Below are 14,756 nucleotides of genomic sequence, written 5' to 3'. Positions count from 1 at the left end.
GAATAACTGGTCTCAGACTGCAGTACCGGCAGTGACCACCCCTGTATAAAAGGCCCTAGCAGGCTTCTGTAGTTTCAGTTTCCAGGTTGTCTCCATTCAGTAAAGACTTGTTATAATCAACTCCTGCAGTCCGTGTCTCAATTATACACGGACATAATAGTAGGGCCTGAGGAGCTCTGCATATTGGGCCTCAGACCTCATTCCCATATCAGCCGTGCTGTGGGAGGAGGCCACACAGGTAGATGATGGATATTCGGACCGCTGGTAGCACTGCAACGGTCCACAGGTAAGTGATCAGCGGCCGGTGGGGGGAATCGCGGGGCTTGGGGGTGGGAGTGATCGATGGCCGGGGCAGGGCCGGGAAATTTGAAAGCTTGAAATTCTGGGCCATGGGAGAAGGACATTGGGGGTCAGGGAGTCTGGAGGTCAGGATCTCGGGACCGGGGAGGGGGGTGCAGGAGTGACGGTGATGCTTTTGCTCCTCCTGACTCTACCTTTAGGTAAGTAACTTACCTTTTTTGTTGCAGGCATTCTGCAGGGTTGGTTTCCCTGAGTGCAGCCAGCTATGGCAATCTTGCAGTGGGGACCTGAAGCAGGCATTAATCATCTGATTTGCGTATGCAAAGGGCCTAACACCTGCTTCAGGCGTTGGTAAAGGATGCCTTTTGTTTGTCCTTATCCAATATGGCGGGCAGCACACTTCCGGTCAGAAGTGTGCGTGCACTTCCTGCCCACCATTTTGAGGACTTAGGAGGCCGCATATTGCCTGAAAAATGGTCCGAGACCCAATTTCTAGGCTTATGTGTTTAAGTGATATTTCCAGAACTCTGCTCTTCTTCACAGAATCTTTTACATCCAACTGATAGATCAAACAGGGCCCCAGTTTAACATCTCATCTGAAAGACAATACCTCTGACAGTGCAGCACTCCCTCAGTCTGCACTGAAGTGTCAGCCTAGATTATGTGCAGATTAGGAAGGCCCATATTCAGTCCCTGCTCTGTGCTAAGTTAACTGGTTTCAGCTTGAGTAGCAATGGGAGCACTACACGTCACCTCCCTGGGCCCAAGAGGAGATGAGCCAGGGTACCTGATGGTGTTTGCTGTGAAGTGACCTGCAGGACACAAGGACGTGACTGAGCTTGCCTGAGCTTGTCTTAGTCAAGCAGCCACTTACTCTTGAGGCTCACATCTGAGGAATGACCAGTTGGGTGAGATATTAAGTAGCGGCTGCTGCCCGTGGAACTATTCAGCAGCATGAGTCATTGGTGACATAAATCGTGCCATTCATGTAGAAATGACTTATGAAATATACTGGGCGGCCTGCTGGTGGCGCTGTCCAGAGAGAGTATAAATACTCGGGCACGGGCCCAGCTTGCTCAGGGACATTTTGTAAACAGGAACTAGTGAAGGACAACTAGACGTCCTTGTTGTGAAACAGTTGATTAAAGTCTTGTTTAATACTCTGACCAAGTACCTAGTAGTTTTCTTACGTCAATTTAATCAACTGTTTGCTGCTTCACGTTCTGAGTGGTTTTGGGAACAGATGGCTACGACTCAAATGGTAGAAGGGAACCAGAGGTAGTAATCAATCCATCATGGAGAAACTATTCCGATCCGCCCGTCTTGACCTGGACACGAATTCACCTACAACGGCTAAGGTATGGAAACACTGGTATCATACCTTCAGCAACTTCCTCAGGCTGTGTGGTGAGAATGTTCCTGATAAGTTAGAGATACTTGCCAATTATGTATCCCCTCATGTGTTTGACTATATCGAAGACTGTGTAGACTATGACTCCGCTATCCAAATACTACAGCAACTCTATGTTAAGACCCCAAACAAAATTTTTACTCAGCATCTACTGGCCACAACTCGACAACAACCCGGGGTATCACTTGACGAATTCCTTCAAAAGCTTCACAGGCTCAGCAAGGATTGTAATCTCAAAGCTGTCTCAGTTGAGCAGTACCAGAAGCAGTTAATTTGTGATTCCTTTATTAATGGAATTGCGTCTCCTTTCATATGCCAGCATCTGTTGGAGAATAAAACCCTCAAGTTACAAGCTGCCTATGACCAGGCATGTTCTCTGGACTTAGCAAAAAAAAATGCAGCTGCCTATCTTTTACCGCATGCACGAACTGCTGCTATCACTTTTGGTGACTCCTCCAATGGGCCTTGGGCGGATGCCCTCACTGACCTAGCCAATGACGACCCTACCCTAGAAGCCCTCACTGATGACGACCCTGCCCTAGCGGCATCTTGGCAATCTGGAAAGAAGTGTTTCTTCTGTGGAGGTGCATTCCACTATAGGAAATTTTGTCCTGCTTGTACCGCAACCTGCAGTCATTGCAGTAAGAAAGGTCACTTTTCTAAGGTATACCGGTCAAGAGCCCCTGTTAGTTTTGTAGCTGCTATCTATAAAACTGCTCCTCCCCCAAGAGCCACTACTAAGGTTACAGCTGCTATCTATATAACTGCTCCTCCCCCAAGAGCCACTACTAAGGTTACAACTGTCAAGGGTAAAACTACTCCTCCTCCCATCACAGCTGTTTTCCCCAAAGCCTGTCCCATGCAGCCATGAAGGTTTTGGTAAATGGACACATTTTGAGTGCATTAATCGACTCATGAAGCTCTGACAGCTTCATCAGTGAACAGGCTGTCAGTAAGTTAAAACTGCGTATTTACCCCTCGGACAGGGAAATTGCAATGGCTCTGACGACAGTGACCACCAACTCTTCCGGCTCTTGTCTTGTCGACCTTATTCTCAATGGCCGTACTTATTCCTCCACCCGGCTCGGGGTGCTCCAAAACCTATGCAGTGATGTGCTCCTGGGACAGGATTTCCAGAAACAACACAAAAGACTCACTTTTGAATTTGGAGGGTCAAAACTGGAGCTTACTATTTCCAAAGTACCGTTTTGTGCGCTTTCGGTGGCTTCGCTCGATGAACCCTCCTTGTTTGCCATCTTTCCCCCCTGATGTAAGCCCATAGTCACTAAATCATGACGTTTCAGCCAAGATGATCTATCCTTTATCGAGGCAGAGATCTCTCACCTTCTAGCTGATGGTATCATTGAACCATGTTCATCTTCCGGGCGGGCTCAAGTCATCGTCGTTAAAAATGCCTCTGAAGCAACACAGAAAACATCTTTGCATCGATTACTCGCAAACTATTAACCAGTATACCGACCTGGATGCCTACCCACTACCACGCATCGATGACATGGTCAATAACCTTGCCAACTACAAGGTATTTTCAACTTTTGACTTAAAGAGCGCATACCATCAAGTGCCGTTAAAGGACTCTGACAAAAAGTATACAGCCTTTGAGGCCAATGGTCGGCTTTACCAGTTTTGTCGCCTTCCATTTGGGGTCACCAATGGGGTGGCCATCTTCCAATGGGCAATGGATAGCCTAGTCAAACAGGAGAACTTAACGGACAGTTTTCCATATCTGGACATCACCATTGCTGGTCATGACCAGAAGGAGCATGATGCCAACCTCCAGAAATTTCTTGACATTCTCCGTCGTCGCAACTTAACCTTAAATGAGTCCAAATCTGTGAAATCAATACCATCAGTCAACATCCTTGGCTACTGGGTGGGCAATGGTGTCATCAAACCGGATCCGGTGCGACTTCGCTTCAGGAGCTCCCTCCTCCTACGAATCTCGGCTCTTCGTTGGGCCCTCGGCATGTTCGCCTATTATGCGAAGCGGATACCCCACTTTTCCGACAAGATCCAGTCCCTGCTTCACGTGAAGTCATTTCCATTGAAGGCAACGGCTATTTCAGCTTTCGACCTCCTCAAGCAACAACTGGAAAAAGCCATGCTTCGTTCCATCAATGAAAATCTCCCTTTCGTGCTCGAGTGCGATGCATTGGATGTGGCGATCTCGGCTACCTTGAATCAAGGTGGTTGACCCGTTGCATTTCTGTCCAGAACTTTGCAGGGTAGCGAGCTCCATTATCCTCCTGTCGAGAAGGAGGCTATGGCTATCATCGAAGCAGTACGTAAATGGAGTCATTTTCTCGCTCGTCGCTATTTCACGCTTATAACCGATCAGCGCTCCGTGGCCTTTATGCTGGATAACCGGAAATGCACTAAGATCAAGAATAACAAAATACAGCTCTGGAGGATGGAATTGGCCGCCTTTGGCTATACCATACATTATCGACCCGGCAAAGAGAATGTGGCCCCGTTCTGTTCTTCCATGTCAACTTCAACTCTTGTGGACCTTCATACTGACTTAAGCCATCCTGGCATTACCTGTATGTTACACTTTGTGCAATCTAAAAATCTCCCATTTTCTACTGAAGATGTGAGAAGAACATGCTCCACTTGTAGAATTTGCGCGGAATTAAAACCGCAATTCTTCCATCTGTCGGATGGCTCGCTCATACACACTACATAGCCTATGCAGTGACTCAGCATTGACTTTAAGGGGCCACTGCCTCCCTCAACGCAAAACACCTACTTGCTTACTATGGTGGACGAATATTCACACTTTCCCTTTGCTTTCCTCTGTCCCAATATGCTTACTTCCACAGTGATCAAATGCCTCGATCAGGTCTTTTCCGTTTGTGGTACGGCCAATTTCATCCACTCTGATTGGAGTCCCTCCTTCATGTCAAGTGAACTCAAAAGTTATCTTTCCCAGCGGGGAATCGCCACAAGTAGAATGACACCGTATCATCCTATTGGAAACAGACAGGTTGAGAGATACAACGCTATCATTTGGAACGCTGTTCATCTTGCACTGAGGTCACACAACCTATCAGACCAGCAGTGGGAAACTATGCTCCCTGATGCATTGCATTCCATCAGGTCTCTTCTTTCTACATCCACCAACGCTACTCCTCACGAACGATTCTTCGGGTTCCAGCGTCGCTCCACTCATGGGACGTCCCTACCATCATGGTTGGCAGCTCCTGGCCCCGTGCTGCTCCAAAAATTCGTCCGATCCTCTAAGAGTGATCCCCTCGTCGACAAAGTGGAACTGACGGATGTCAATCCCACATATGTATACGTGCGGTACCTTGATGGCCGGGAATCCGCAGTGTCACTCCGGGATCTGGCTCCCTGCCCAACTGGTCCCATGGACCCAATCATTGGTGGGACCCGTATCAATGACACCGATACCCTGCGCTCCTCTGAGGATGACTCCCTACCCGGGACGTCAAGGGATCTGCCAGCTATATGGCCGGATCAACCCGGGGAACAGAGCGCTCCCCGCGGGATGGCCACCCAAAGCCAGAACGCCAGTCAGTCACCGACTACTGGGCAGGGTGAAGCCAGCTCTGCACCTGTGGGGGCCCGCACCCGGAGCCACGATCTCCCCAGTCCCCCTCAGGTTGATCAAGGTGACACAGACTCTGCCAGCCTGCTGGTACGAACTAAGCAACCCAGGGACCAAAACACAGTCCAAGGAGATGTGCCTTCCGGCCACCAACAGATATCCAAATGTGCCCGGAGCCACGATCTCCCCAGTCCCCCTCAGGTTGATCAAAGCGACACAGACTCTGCCAGCCCGCTGGTACGAACTAAGTGACCCAGGGACCAAAACATGGTCCGAGGGGACGTGCCTTCCGGCCACCGACGGAGATCCAAATGACTGCGTCTATTCTTAGTCCGACTAATTCGGTAGAAAGAAGCTGCCGGACTTTCAATCTTTCAGGTGGGAAGAATTACATAAATCATGCCATTCATGTAGAAATGACTTATGAAATATACTGGGCGGCCTGCTGGTGGCACTGTCCAGGGAGAGTATAAATACTCGGGCATGGGCCCAGCTTGCTCAGGAACATTTTGTAAACAGGAACTAGTGAAGGATAACTAGACTTCCATGTTGTGAAACAGTCGATTAAAGCCTTGTTTAATACTCTGACCAAGTGCCTAGTAGTTTTCTTACGTCAATTGATGTAAATGTTTATGCTTTGCACTCCAGCAGTGCATATTGGGAATTGGGGTAGATGCTCAATTCGCGACTCCCATGATATTCCATTAATGGATGGAAAATCGTGGCAGCCACAAATCAGGTGCGCACTCAAATTTCCAATATGGGTGGCTGCTGCATGAAGCTCTAAACACAACAATTTACTCCTACTGTATTCAAGAAGGTAGATGAGAACATTGGATAAGAGACAAATTAAATGGAAGGAAAAATTGGGAAATGGAATCGTAGATCAGCAATGGGAAATAACTAAACAGAAGATGGAAATTGTACAAGTATATTCCAGTCAGGAATAAAGGGAGTTTATTGAAGCCTGGAGTTCCAAAATGAACAGGGAGATCAGATCAAACTTATAACTAAAAAAAGCATTTAGTGCTAACAAGAAAGATAATAAGATTGAAAGAGAAGAAAACTATAACAATTGTAGGAAACTGTGGCGGTTCCACTGTGTGTCCCTTACACATATAATGTATATAATTCACTTTAACCTAATTGTACATGTATTACTTACCTGTTTGGGCCATTGCCCCTTTAACTTACCTGTGGGGGCCGTTGCCCCTTTAAGACGCGCCCTAGCGCGCTGATGTCACGTCACGCATTGCGTGACGTATGCACGACAGCCGGCGACACAGCCCGGCCTACCGCGACTTCGGCCTCAACAGCCAGCCTCCGCACCGGGTGAACGCGCCGACGTATCGGCGCGGGTCACGTGACCGCCCCAAGCGCAGGCCAACGCGCTAGCGTCAGGACGCGGTCACATGACATCCGAAGAGCGGGAAAACACGAATAAGCGTGATGACATCATCACGCTCTCCCGAGGACTACGGACTCAGTCCTTGTGGAGTCCCCGTCGGGGTAAGACCTATCTCGCATTGCTCCTGTGTAAAGCCAGCTTACCTGTTGTATTTCATCAGTTCCAGTTAATAAACAACTTAGTGATTATTCATCCGAACTTGAATTAAATTATATAGTAGGCATTTGTCCCGAGAGGTCAACACGAATACCTACAAAACCCCTTAAAGGATTTCAAAGGCTAAGAGGCAACATGAGAAAATTACCAATAAAAAGAGCAATGGAAAGGCTTTCTATAGGCACATTAGTAACAAGAGGACAGTCAAGATAGGGGTAGGGCGACTAGAAGTGATGAAAGATGAAAGCTTGCAGGGAGAGTGAGGGTGTGGCAGATATACTAAGTACTTTGCCTTAGTTTTCAAAGAGGATATGGATATTGAGATTGTAAAACGACCAAAAGCGGTCAACCAATGGTGCTCTCACTCACTGTCACCCTGTTTAAAGAGGCGTCCTCACTCACTGTTACCCTGTTTAAAGAGGCGTTCTCACTCAGTGTTACCCTGTTTAAAGAAGCATTCTCACTCACTGTCACCCTGTTTAAAGAGGGGTTCTCATTCACTGTCACCCTGTTTAAAGAGGTGTTCTCACTCACTGTTACCCTGTTTAAAGAGGCATTCTCACTCACTGTCACCCTGTTTAAAGAGGGGTTCTCATTCACTGTCACCCTGTTTAAAGAGGTGTTCTCACTCACTGTTACCCTGTTTAAAGAGGCATTCTCACTCACTGTCACCCTGTTTAAAGAGGTGTTCTCACTCACTGTTACCCTGTTTAAAGAGGCGTTCTCACTCACTGTTACCCTGTTTAAAGAGGCATTCTCATTCACTGTCACCCTGTTTAAAGAGGCATTCTCATTAACTGTCACCCTGTTTAAAGAGGCTCTTATGTTCATTAATAAGGAGACATTCTTATTATGAACACAGCTAGCTTTTGCTAGACACTTTTATTGAGCACATGTGGACTAGGTACAGTATCTGTAGAGGTTTCCATCTTGACTGTTGCCTTGTGGGTAGCCAAGTGCCTCATGGGTAATGTAGTCTTAATATACATACAGCTGGGTAGTGTAGTCTTATACATACAGCTATATACAGCTCTACACAGCTCTACGGCTCCCCCTAGTGTCCACTATAGAATGACATGTTATTGATCATTACATCCCCCTTTGAGGTTTAACAAAATCAATATCAATCAACTTTCAAGAAAACAATTAAGATAATATCAGTAACACTTTTGTTAGTGCTCTATAAACATAAACATTTTCAAAACAGTCAACACATTTTCAAAGCTTTACATTGTACTCAAAGATTAAGTCTATCAGGCTTTTTCACTTCACGTGTGGATCTTCTCAACACGGGTAAGTCTGATGTGTCTTCATGAGATTGTTCTGGCGGTGAATGACAAGATGCAGTTGTGGCATTGTCATCAATCTGCTCTTGTATAGATCGAGGTCTCCTTGCGATCTTTGCTTGGAGAGGGTTTCAGTGTTTCCTTCACTCTTCATGCCATAACTCTCAATGTAGTCAATGCACTCTCGAAAAACTGCTGGCAGCTGGGTCCCATCATGCAGCATAGTCCTCTCAGCAGCCTCGGCTAATGGAACACCAAAGATTGGCCTGAGGAAAGAAGGAGTATCCACCGGAACTGCTTCCTGCTCTGGTGCAGGCTTCTTCTTTTTCTTTTTCTCTTTCCACTGCTTAACAACATCTGCTGCAGTTATATCTTTGGACTTTTTCTCCTTGTGTTTTTCCTCTTTGTGCTTTTCTTCCTTTGGCTTCTCTTTGACCTTAAAGTCTTTTTCTTTCTTCTTGGAGAAACTAGGCTTTTTGAAGACATGGATACCCTTTGGCCTTTTCATCCTTGATGGGCTCTCTGCTTCATCACCTGAGTCATCTGGTCTGCTTATGGCACAGTTTATATGGTAGACTTTCTTGACCAGTTCTAAGTCTTCACAAGCTTTGTCACCTAGTATCGAATCAAGTCTTTCAGCCACAACAGAAAACATGAGATGATGCACTTTGTCTTTGACTGTCACTTTAAGTCTGCATACACCTAAGCTATCTATTTTCTGCCCATTATAGTCCTTCAGTAGTACTGACTTTTTCTGTATTTTGGGCTTTTCTTTCATATTTTTTATGTCACTCATACTGATTAAGTTTGCTTTTGCCCCAGTGTCCAGTTTCAATGTAACTAATGCTCCATTTATCTGCAGTGGGATCATCCATTTGTCCACTTTTACTGCATTGACTTTATGTTCAGCATTGTCCATTTCTGAGGGCTGCACATTTTCTGTATCTTTTTTGATATCGTCATATGACACCGTTCCTACAAAAAATGTCTCACTTAAATCAGTGTCCTCAATCACATTAACTTATTGCCCTTTCGTTGTTTTTACTTTTGAAAAGCATTGTTTGGCAAAGTGATTCTTTCCATTACACTTTGTGCACATTTTTCCAAACGCTGGGCATTGTCTTAACTGGTGTTTGTAACCACAGCGTTTACAATTTAAAATTTCATCCTCCGATTGCTTTTCATTTCTGTTCTGCCCACGCTTCTTCCCCTTGTAGGACACAGCACCGACAGCAGCATTATCACTCATTACAATCGCATCATTATTGATTTCACTGAAAGTCTTCACGTGCTTTCGAGCTAGCTCACTGGCTTGGCATATATTCACTGCATTTTCCAAATTTAGTTCGGTTTCTCTCAACAGACGTTCCCTGACTTTTTTATCATGAATACCAAACACAATCTGGTCACGAATCATGGATGCTTTGCGCTCAGAGAAATTACATGTCTGTGCTTTCAGCTTCAGATCAGTTATAAAGCTATCAAAAGTCTCATTTTGTTGCTGTGTCCGAGAACGGAAGATGTATCTTTCATACATCTCATTCTTTTTGGGAGAGCAATGTGCATCAAATTTTTTTAGCACATCTTCTAATTTTTCTCTGTTCTCCTCTGGATTAAATACAAATGTATTAAATACCTCTATCGCCTGTGGGCCTGCAACCGTAAGCAGCAACGCTATCTTTCTTGCCTCTGGCTTCGTACCGAATCCGATGGCTGCAATGTAGAGTTCGAATTGTTGTTTAAGAGTCTGCCAATTGTAGTCGATGTTTCCTGTGAGCTTCAAACGCTCTGGTGGCTTCAAATTCTCCATGTTGCTTTTCACAATTTTTAGCAGATCTTCACCATCCTGGTACCATCTTATGTTCATTAATAAGTAGACATTCTTATTATGAACACAGCTAGCTTTTGCTAGACACTTTTATTGAGCACATGTGGACTAGGTACAGTATCTGTAGAGGTTTCCATCTTGACTGTTGCCTTGTGGGTAGCCTAGTGCCTCATGGGTAATGTAGTCTTAATATACATACAGCTGGGTAGTGTAGTCTTATACATACAACTATATACAGCTCTACACAGCTCTACGGCTCCACCTAGTGTCCACTATAGAATGACATGTTATTGATCATTACAGAGGCGTTCTCACTCACTGTTACCCTGTTTAAAGAGGTGTTCTCACTCACTGTCACCCTGTTTAAAGAGGCGTTCTCACTCACTGTTACCCTGTTTAAAGAGGCATTGTCATTCACTGTCACCCTGTGTAAAATCAATAACATGTCATTCTATAGTGGACACTAGGTGGAGCCGTAGAGCTGTATACAAGACTACACTACCCAGCTGTATGTATATTAAGACTACATTACCCATGAGGCACTAGGCTACCCACAAGGCAGCAGTCAAGATGGAAGCCTCTACAGATACTGTACCTAGTCCACATCTGCTCAATAAAGTAACTAGCAAAAGCTAGCTGTGTTCATAATAAGAATGTCTATTTATTAATGAACATAAGATGGTACCAGGATGGTGAAGATCTGCTGAAAATTGTGAAAAGTGACATGGAGAATTTGAAGCCACCAGAGCGTTTGAAACTCACAGAAAAAATCGACTACAATTGGCAGACTTTTAACCAACAATTCGAACTCTACATTGCAGCCATCAGATTCGGTCCAAAGCCAGGGCAGTGACTGATGAGCTATCACAAAGGGTGAGGCCTCAAACTTGCAGCCTGCTCCTATTGCCAAGACCCCTGAAGTGGTGGGTTTATTTCTTCCTAAACTTATCTGTCATAATGCATGTGAAATCCATCTTTGCCAGACATGGAATTCCCAGGATTGCCTTTAGCGACAATGGTCCGTGCTTCAACTGTAAGGAGTGGCAACAGTTTGCAGCACATTATGAATTTCAGCACATCACATCCAGTCCTTTGTATGCTCAGTGAAATGGTAAGGCAGAGAAAGGTGTTCAAGTTCTCAAGCAGCTACTGAAGAAAGCGACAGAAAGCAAGTCTGATCCTTATCTCGCCCTGCTGAGCTACCGAGCCTTACCTTTAGACTGTGGCTCTTCACCTGCTGAACTACTAATGGGTCACAAGTTGCACACCACGCTACCCTGCTGTGCAAAAGAACAGCAAAGTGAGGAACTGAGACAGAGACTTCAACTGTTAAAGCTGAAACAGAAATCATACCATGACAAGTCATCCAAAACTCTAAAACCATTGACAAGGGATGATGTTGTCAGGATTGAGGATCCAGATGCATGGAACAGGAAAACTACAGTTCTTGAGGAAGTAGGACCATGGTCATACACTGTTAGAACTGAGGAAGGACAGATTCTCAGGAGGAACCGCCGTTCCCTCCTAAAAACACAAGAGACTATTCAAGATCAGATTGATGACAATGCCGCAACTGCATCTTGTCATTCACCACCAGAACAATCTCATGAAGAGACATCAGACATACCCGTGTCGAGAAGATCCACACGTGAAGTAAAAAAGCCTGATAGACTTAATCTTTGAGTACAATGTAAAGCTTTGAAAATGTGTTGACTGTTTTGAAAATGTTTATGTTGATAGAGCACTAACAAAAGTGTTACTGATATTATCTTAATTGTTTTCTTGAAAGTTGATTAATATTGATTTTGTTAAATCTCAAAGAAAGGGGGATGTAATGATCAATAACATGTCATTCTATAGTGGACACTAGGTGGAGCTGTAGAGCTGTGTAGAGCTGTATACAAGACTACACTACCCAGCTGTATGTATATTAAGACTACATTACCCATGAGGCACTAGGCTACCCACAAAGCAGCAGTAAAGATGGAAGCCTCTACAGATACTGTACCTAGTCCACATGTGCTCAATAAAGTAACTAGCAAAAGCTAGCTGTGTTCATAATAAGAATGTCTATTTATTAATGAACATAAGACCCTGTTTAAAGAGGCATTCTCACTCACTGTTACCCTGTTTAAAGAGGCATTCTCACTCACTGTCACCCTGTTTAAAGAGGCGTTCTCACTCACTGTTACCCTGTTTAAAGAGGCGTTCTCACTCACTGTTACCCTGTTTAAAGAGGCTTTCTCACTCACTGTTACCCTGTTTAAAGAGGCGTTCTCACTCACTGTCGCCCTGTTTAAAGAGGCGTTCTCAGTCACTGTCACCCTGTTTAAAGAGGCATTCTCACTCACTGTTACCCTGTTTAAAGAGGCATTCTCACTCACTGCCACCCTGTTTAATGAGGCGTTCTCACTCACTGTCACCCTGTTTAAATAGTTATTTTACCAATTCAAACTGCCAGTAGACCTGGAAAATAGTGGAAGGAGCCTTTAGAAATCTTATGGTGCTTCTGCTAGGTAAAACACCACCCTGGGAGTGCAAATTCATAACATAATCCCTACAGTCACCTCTCGAATATCGCTAAGGAAAAAATACAACATTTTAATAGCAACTAAAGACTGTTTTTTATAAATGTACATGTCAGTATTTTGTACTTGGTGTGGTTATACCATTATAGATAGTAAATGTGACCATCTTCTTATGGTCAATTTGAATGTGATGATGGCTGTAAAAGTATATTTTCATGGAATATTACAAAATGTTTGAAACATTTCAGCTTCATGAATAATACCAACTGACAATTTCTCAGATTTGCTAAGTATTTTCAGGGTATACAGAGATTTTTCTTGTTCAATATATAGAATTCAGGCAGTTATGTTCATTTTGTTAAAATCTTATGTGCAAAATGCCGGCTTATTTCTGGTAACTTTATGATTGAAAACACGAGGCCCCCAAAACAAACCATCTGCAAACTCACCAAATGTCAATTCTGAATACTTTGGTCCATTAGACCTGATTAAGGAGCATTGTCTGGCATAATACATAAGGCATTACAGATTGCAGTTTTGTAACAAATGTATTTTGCTGGATTCACTGGTTTCTACTCACACTCCAGAAGTCAGCCATGCTGTGGATAGTTTGAAAGGTGACCCCTGTATCTACTGCAGTAGAGAGGAAGAGGTTTGACATGACCTTGGTGTAGTAGTAGGTATTTGAACTGGTCATTCCATAGGTCACTAGAAAAAAGAAGAGTCCAGAAGATTACTAATATCAAATGTAACCAATTACTATTGAATTGTTATTCATGATCTCTAGCAGAATGTAAAGACTTTTATTTCTCAGGGAATCAAGTGCTAACAGAGCTGTGCACAGAGTATTTTCCCCTTCTTATCAAGCATATCTAGGTTAGCTAATATATGAGCCCTGCTCACATACATCAGTAACATAACAGAGAAATTGGATAGGATAAAAATAGATAAAGAGGAGGTACTTAAAAGGGTGGCAGTGCTCAAAAATGAAAAGTCACCTGGTCCGGATGGGATGTATCCTAGGTTCCTGAGGGAAGTAAGGATGGAAATTGCGGAGGCTCTGGTCACAATCTTCCAATCTACCTTAGATATAGGAGTGATGCCAGAGGACTGGAGGATTGCAAATGTTACACCCCTGTTTGAAAAAGGGAAGAGGGATAAACCCGGCAACTACAGGCCAGTCAGCCTAACGTCAGTGGTGGGGAAACTTTTAGAGAAATTGGCCGGAACTTTTACCGTGGGTACAGGTCAGGCACATATGGGCCTCGTGGCGGGAGCACAATGTTCTGCTCAGCGCGTTTTTCAGGCCTACTTTAACTTAATGGCCCCACTTAAAGCAGTCATGAGCATTTTCCGCCCCAATTAAATGGAGCGGTCTGATGATGTCATTGATCACGCGTTTCCAGCGCCAATATTGAAAGCAGCCTTGCACTCAACTCATTTGAAGGTTACTAGAGGAGTGTAGAACCTGAAAACCAAAGGGCTGAGTACTGTTCTAACCCAGCAATGATGGATAGTCAAAGGCAGAGGGCTGCACCACGGTTTTCTGATGCATCCCTCCATACACTGGAGGAAACAGTCACAGCACGCAGAGAGGTCCTCTTCCCTGCTGATAGGTGAAGGAGATCTCCAAAAGACACCAACAGAGTCTGGCAGGATATAGCAGAGGAGGTCAGCATCAGGGATGTGGTGAGGAGGACCTGGATCCAGTGCAGGAAAAGATTCAATGATTTCATGAGGTCAGGAAAGGTGAGTGCAATGCCACACTCACCTTCATCCTGATGTGCCTGTCACCACATCCCCATCACTCTGCCTTCCCAAACCTTCTCCTGCACATTCATTCCTCACATCAACATATCTTCCAGGTCCACCCATCCCGCTCTCTCTATGTACATATTCACATCCCGATCTGACTAACCACCCCTCACACTCACCCTCATCCTAATGCAATCATAGCAAGTAGCACCACAGAAGGAGGCCATTTGGCATTGGCATCCCACTCCCTCAAATTCACCCTCTACAGATGTAACCCATCCATTCCTTACACTCATTCCATCACTCTCATTTAACCTTCTCTTCTTTCCCTCCTTGCAGGCGTAAAGAGCTCAGAACACGCGAAAGAGACAAAGAACCGGAGGTGGGTCCTGTGTGCCATTGGGTAGAGTTGTCACCAGTTGTCTCATAATTCACAAGTGAGCAAGAGCAGATGGTGATGACACACACAAATGTATTTCTTTGCACAACTTTCCG

General features: G+C 44.7%; 1 protein-coding gene across 1 annotated transcript in view; it reads right to left on the bottom strand.

Moving 5' to 3' along the window:
- The window catches only part of pkd2l1 (polycystic kidney disease 2-like 1), a gene marked incomplete at its 5' end in the record, with an annotated part of 178,630 nt that extends 165,412 nt beyond the window's left edge, over nt 1-13,218 (bottom strand). Inside the window, one exon of the mRNA XM_085996148.1 lies at nt 13,087-13,218. Coding sequence (XP_085852274.1) covers nt 13,087-13,218 — 132 coding nt within the window. The remainder of the gene's footprint in view (nt 1-13,086) is intronic.
- Nucleotides 13,219-14,756: the final 1,538 nt, after the last annotated feature.

This window comes from Somniosus microcephalus, chromosome 8 (assembly GCF_052327205.1).
Source record: "Somniosus microcephalus isolate GS21.2 chromosome 8, FLI_Smic_1.0, whole genome shotgun sequence".
Lineage (NCBI taxonomy): Eukaryota > Metazoa > Chordata > Chondrichthyes > Squaliformes > Somniosidae > Somniosus > Somniosus microcephalus.
The sequence above is the reverse complement of the archived record's forward strand: the minus strand, read 5'-3'. Positions and strand labels throughout refer to the sequence as shown.